Genomic DNA, 7,041 nt, shown 5'->3' with positions numbered 1-7,041 from the left:
AACTGTCCTAATAGTTTCATAGCCTCTCAAAGATAAGTACAGACGTCTCCGTACCGATCCGCAAGACTCTACTAAACTCGCTTATGACTTGTAGCACCTATAAACCTAGAGCTCTGATACTAACTTGTTACGATCTAAATTTCCCTTCGTAGGATGTCGTGATGGCACCTAGTCTTGCTAGGTAAGCCAAACATTTACATAATTATTCACCATACATATAACTAAAGACTGACAAATATGAAATAGAAATCTCTATACAAGACTTACAAATCCCAAAGTCGGTAGTACAAGTCATAAGCTCTACTGAGTTTGTTTGAAAAGCCTCTAAATACAACTATTTCAAAATAGAGATAAAATAGTGCAAGTACAATATCAGAAGGTGACTCCGAAGCCTGCGAACGCAACAACAAGTTTACCTTGAGTTTCCACAGCAAGATCCGAATAGCTAGCTAGCGATCGACTGACTCCGAAATACCTTGATCTGCACAAAAATGTGTAGAAGCGTAGTATGAGTACACCACAGCGGTACCCAGTAAGTATCAAGACTAACCTCAGTGGAGTAGTGACGAGGGACAGTCAAGACACCTAATGGACTAGATAACTTGGACACGTATGAGTGGAGAACTAATAGAGTACGATATCTCTACAAAACTGCGCATAATAACAACAGTAGTACGGTGCTCTCATTAAGATATAAAAGCAACAATTAGAAGCGAAACACAACAAGTAAAATGGATGAGCCAAAGTCTGTGACCAAGGCTTTATCGAGCCCTGGAAAAGATGAGTGCATGAAAGCAATGAAAGAAGAATTAGAATCCATGAAAACCAACAAAGTATGAGATCTAGTTGACCTTCCGGCTGGGCATAGAGTTGTTGGGAACAAATGGGTTTTCAAAATTTAACGCAAAACAGATGGGTCATTAGAAAGATACAAGGCACAATTGGTGGCGAAAGGCTTCACTCAAGAAACCGGAATAGATTATGAGGAAACATTTTCACCAGTCATGAAATTTTTCTCAATTCTCTTACTTTTGGATATTGCTGCACATTTGGATTTGGAATTACATCAAATGGACGTGAAGACAGATTTTCTCAATGGAGAACTAAATGAAGAAATCTACATGGAACAACCTGTAGGCTTTATCGTTAAAGGCCAGGAAAAGAAGGTCTGTAAATTGAGAAGATCTATTTATGGCCTGAAGCAATCTTCAAGGCAATGGTATTTGAGATTTCACAAGGAGGTTATCTCGTGTGATTTCACCATGATCAGTGAAGACCATTACATTTATGTGAAGAAGTCCAATAGGATGTTTATAATTCTCTCTTTACGTGAATGGTATTTTATTGGACGGAAACAATTTGGAGTATTTGATAACTATCAAGTCATGGATTTCAAAGTCATTTGACATGAAAGATATGGGTGAGGTAGACTATATCCTTGGAGTTAAGATCCAAAGAGACCGTTCCAAAAAATTATTGAGTTTATCTCATGAAACTTATATAATGAAAATTTTGGAGTATTTTCGCATGAATAATTGCAAATCCATGGATACTCCTATAGCGATAGGTGTAACTTTATGCCTTAAAATGTGTCCCAAGATTGAAAATGAAAAGGAAGACATGTCTTGAGTTTCGTATTCAAGTGTTGTCGGGACCTTGATGTACGTTATGATGTGTACTCGACCAGACATTTGTTATGCCATAGGTCTGGTTAGCAAGTACCAATCCAACCCTAGAAGAGATCATTGAAAAGTTGCGAAGAGAATTTTCAGATACCTGAAGGGAACTGCAGATTATTCACTATGTTATAGTGAAAATGATTTATACTTTAGAGGATATACAGATGCTGATTGAGCTGGTGACCGAAATGATAGAAAATCAACATCTGGTTATACTTTCTTACTTAATGGTGGTGCTATATCATGGAAAAGTAAGAAACAAACCTATATAGCCCTTTCAATGATGGAAGCTGAGTTCGTGGCTTGTGCGTTTGGAGTACAAGAAGTTGTTTGGTTGAAGATATTCTTTGAGCATTTGGATATTACAAAGAACTCGCAGGGTCCGATGACTCTATATTGTGATAGTTAAGAGGCTATTGCATACACAAAAGATCCTAAGTATCATAGCAAGACCAAACACATATACATCAAGTATAACTTTGTGAGGGACCAGGTAGCAAGTGGAGAGATAAATTTATAGTAAATTCCTACGCGAAGCATGATAGCTGATCTTTTTACTAAGACGATATCTAGAGGGCCGTTTGAGAAACATGTTATGGCTCTAGGTTTGCAAAGGATATGATTATGTATTGTAAAATGACTTTAGTATTCTAATATGCTCATCAATATTTCACTCTTGAAGTTATACTTATATCTCGTATGCATGTGATGATGTTTTGTTGATAAAGTGTGTCGCACAAGTCGCGAGATTGGCTCTCTCACATGAGCAATCACCTCTTATGCTAAGACTGGTGAAGAGATGAGACTTCATATAACCTTGGAAAATGCGAGGTTATTTACTTGTAGAGGTCGTTCATGACAACTAGTCAGATTTACGAATTTCACTATTCGATTATGACTTGTTTTGTAATCCGGATGCGAGTTTCTCTAAGACGATGGTTTGAGGATTATTGAAGTGAGGAATTAGGGTTAGACATTTGGAGGTGTCTAGACCAAGATATGTACGGTCTTGAATGATTAAAAGAATAAGACACACACGCCAATATAAGGTGAGAACACTGTAACATGTGTTTCATACCACGTGTGCAATCTACCAATGGGATAATAGAGAATGAATCCCTGCTTCTTCTTTGTGTGAGATCCCAAAGAAGTGACATTAACTTTCACTGAAATATACTTTGACCTTTTACTGTCTCTTGAAGTGCCAATCAGGCTACTTTAGTATGTTACTAATAACCATGAGTGATTTGGCAATGCAGTGCATGTCTAGGAAAGCAGTTGTTTTGGAATGGAAAGATTCGAGTAAAAAGGGAAGACAACTTAAAATTTAGTAATTTAACTTGTATTCATAGGTCGACCATTACACTTACCATGAAGGTATCAAATGTAATTATTGATGCAAAGTTAAACATGAACTCGAGTTCACCTCTTTTAAGGATGAGGGGTCGGATAACTAGCTACTGGAGTAGCGGGTAATGTCTGGGGTATAACGAGTAATGAGATCCTCGTGTTAGTAGTGAATGTTGGGGTTGAAGTGTGGTAGTGGGGAAATGAGGGAAGAAGGTGAAAAGGCAACTTTGGCTTTTGCACTTTGTCCCTCATTGGTTAAAGACAAGTATTTTGTTGGGTATAAATATAGAAGCACTTCCTTAAGCTCTTAAAAGGAGCTAAGAGGAAGGGGCCTCGCGTCGTCGTCGCTCGCTCGGCTTGGCTTGGGCTTATTCTATTTTAAATATTCCCGCGTTAAACAGCCACCAGAAAGGCAGAATTTCACGAATAGCCTCCTGCAGTGTGAACAGCCACTTTCACACCCTTTCAATCCAGAAATTCATTGGCTATAAATATGCAGCCATTCCTTCAGAATTGTTCACCCTGAAATCTTCTGATTCATCTCCTTCTTCTTTCTGCATCATTACTTTCAAAACAAAGTAAGTCGGTCGTGTGATTTGCACCATTATTTTGAGTTCGCTAATAACTTAGTAGTTTGAAGTGCCGCTACCGCTAAGTTGGAAGTTCCGTTCTATCCTGGGAAGAATTTATCCGTTAACCTTGGGCAATAATGAGGGGATAAGATTCTTTGAGGACACACAAGGAATTTGTGGGCTCGGGACATAATACTGCCAATTTCTGTTCATTTATTTTTTCCTGTTTTAGTCATTTATAAATTCTGAATTTCTAATAAGCTTAAAGAATCTTATTTATATATATGTCCTTGCTGTTCTGATTTTCAAAGTGATTGAGAAGACTGAAACCTTCGTGTCTTTCTACTCCTAACGTTACTATTTGTTGGGGATTAAAAAAACTGTGTGATTTTTTTTGCTCCTAATCAGTTTGAATAATAATCTCTTCACTGTGTTAAAATCAGTTTGAAGAATAATCTCTTCACTGTGTTGTCTTGGGTTGAAGGATTAAATACTTCACCATTTACTGAATCTGTTTGTGTCATATTGACATAAATGACTAACGCAGAGGAACAAATTGATCCTGCTGTGACTGTTGCTGCTACCACAGTTTCGGGGATGCTAGGTCCTAGTCGTCCTACTGCACCTGCAACGGCTATGCCACCGGCGGAAAAGCCGGGGAAATTTTCTGGTGTTGACTTTAAGATATGGCAGCAAAAGATGTTCTTTTATCTGACCACTCTAAGTCTGCAAAGGTTCATTCAAGAGGATGTTCCAGTCGTGCCTGAAGGAACCCCTGACAACGAGCGCTTCCTTGTTACTGAGGCTTGGAAGCACTCTGATTTCCTGTGCAAGAATTACATATTAAGTGGGCTGGAAGATGACTTGTACAACGTTTATAGCTTCATGAAAACATCAAGAGAATTATGGAATGCTTTTGAAAAGAAGTACAAGACTGAAGATGCTGGACTAAAGAAGTTTGTGGCAGCCAAATTTCTGGATTTCAAAATGATTGACGGTAAATCTGTCATAACGCAAGTCCAAGAATTGCAAGTTATTGTTCATGACCTCCTTGCTGAAGGTATGGTCATAAATGAAGCGTTTCAAGTTGCGGCATTTATTGAAAAGCTGCCTCCGCTGTGGAAGGACTTTGAGAATTACTTGAAACATTATCGCAAGGAGATGACGCTTGAAGACCTTATTGTTCGTCTACGGATTGAAGAGGACAACAAGGCTGCTGAGTAGAAATCTCGTGGAAATTCAACAATAATGGGTGCAAATGTTGTTGAGGAATCTTCAACAAGTAAAAAGAGAAAGAAGCCGTCTGGATCAATGAACTATCCAAACAAGAAGAGGTTCAAAGGTAATTGCCACAACTGTGGATAGGTTGGACAAAAGGCTACTGAATGTCGTGCACCAAAGAAGGACAAGAAGAAAAGTCAAGCAAACATGATTGAGAAGATTGATGAAATAGACGACCTATGTGCCATGCTTTCAGAATGCCACCTAGTCGGAAATCCTAGTGAATGGTGGATTGATTCGGGAGCAACTCGACATATTTGTGCTAACAAGGAGTTGTTTACTTCTTATGCTCCCGCTGGACCCAACGAGACAGTGTTTATGGCAAACTCCGCTACTGCAAAAATTGAAGGAACGGGCAAGGTAGCTTTGAAGATGACTTCGGGAAAGATTGTGACTCTAAAAGATGTTCTTCATGTTCCTGAAATGCGGAAGAATTTAGTCTCGACATCACTTCTAGTCAAAAATGGCTTTAAGTGTGTTTTTGTTTCCGACAAGGTTGTAGTTAGTAAGAATGAAATGTATGTAGGAAAATGTTACCTGACTGCGGGCCTTTTTAAACTCAATGTAATTGCCATTGATATGAATAAAATTTCAGCTTCTTCTTACTTACTTGAGTCAAATAATTTATGGCATGAACGTTTAGGCCACGTCAACTTCAAAACTTTGCGAAAAATGATTAATTTGGAAGTATTGCCTAAGTTTGAATGCAATAACTCGAAATGTCAAATATGTGTGGAATCAAAGTATGTTAAGCATCCTTATAAGTCAGTTGAAAGGAATTCAAATCCTTTAGACTTAATTCACACGGATATTTGCGACATGAAGTCAATACCGTCTCGCGGTGGGAAAAAGTATTTCATAACTTTCATTGACGACAGTACTAGATATTGCTATATTTACTTACTTAATAGTAAAGATGAAGCAATAGACGCATTCAAGCAATACAAAAATGAAGTTAAAACGCAGTTAAACAAAAAGATCAAAATGATAAGAAGTGATAGAGGCGGCGAATATGAATCTCCTTTTGAAGAAATATGTTTGGAAAATGGCATTATTCACCAAACAACTGCCCCTTATTCACCGCAATCTAATGGAATTGCGGAAAGAAAGAATAGAATATTAAAGGAGATGATGAATGCCTTATTAATAAGTTCTGGTTTACCTCAGAACTTGTGGGGGGAAGCTATTCTGACAGCTAATCGAATACTGAATCGAGTTACCCATAGCAAAACACAATCCATTCCATATGAAAAATGGAAAGGAAGGAAATCCAACTTAAAATATTTTAAAGTGCGGGGGTGTTTGGCTAAAGTGCAAGTTCCTAAACCCAAAAGGGTAAAAATTGGACCAAAAACCGTTGATTGCGTTTTCGTAGGATATGCAACAAATAGTAAGGCATATCGGCTTCCGGTTCATAAATCAGAAAGTCCCGACATTCATATTAATACGGTAATTGAATCGGATAATGCTGAATTTTTTGAGAATATTTATCCGTATAAAATGGAATGTGAGTCGTCTAATGAAAAATCTAAGCAACCTCGAGAAGAAGCAAAGGAAAGTACGTTTGATGAGGAAAATCCTAGACGTAGTAAACGTCAAAGGACAACTACTTCCTTTGGACCAGATTTTCTGGCATTCTTATTGGAAAATGAGCCTCAAACGTTCAAAGAACCAATGTCTTCCTTGGAAGCACAATATTGGAAAGATGCAGTCAATAGTGGGATAATCCATATTAAGTAATCATACTTGGGAATTGTTTGATCTTCCTCCGGGAAATAAACCTTTGGGTTCTAAATGGATTTTCAAAAGTAAAATGAAAGCTGATGGTACTATTGACAAATATAAGGCAAGATTAGTTGTCAAAGGGTTTAGACAACGAGAAGGTCTTGATTACTTTGACACATACTCGCTGGTAACAAGGATTACATCTATCCGGGTGTTAATAGCGTTAGCCGCGGTGTATGGCCTTCAAATCCATCAGATGGATGTAAAGGCGACCTTCTTAAATGGAGATTTAGAGGAAGAAATCTATATGTAACAACCTGAAGGGTCTGGAGTTACCGGAAAAGAAAAGAAGGTGTGTCGACTTGTTAAGTCACTTTACGGACTAAAACAAGCATCAAAACAATGGCATGCAAAATTTGACCAAATAATGTTGT

The 7,041-nt window shown here is 38.0% G+C and overlaps 1 protein-coding gene across 1 annotated transcript; it reads left to right on the top strand.

The window, feature by feature from the left end:
• The first annotated feature begins 4,135 nt into the window (after positions 1-4,135).
• Positions 4,136-4,825, top strand: LOC109207855. The gene is made up of 2 exons (XM_019370855.1): positions 4,136-4,598; positions 4,662-4,825. Exons 1-2 carry the CDS (start codon positions 4,136-4,138, stop codon positions 4,823-4,825), a joined length of 627 nt encoding a protein of 208 aa, XP_019226400.1.
• Positions 4,826-7,041: the final 2,216 nt, after the last annotated feature.

This window comes from Nicotiana attenuata, unplaced genomic scaffold (assembly GCF_001879085.1).
Source record: "Nicotiana attenuata strain UT unplaced genomic scaffold, NIATTr2, whole genome shotgun sequence".
Taxonomy (NCBI): Eukaryota; Viridiplantae; Streptophyta; class Magnoliopsida; order Solanales; family Solanaceae; genus Nicotiana; species Nicotiana attenuata.
Note: the sequence above shows the minus strand (reverse complement) of the source record. Positions and strands in the feature narration are given on the sequence as shown.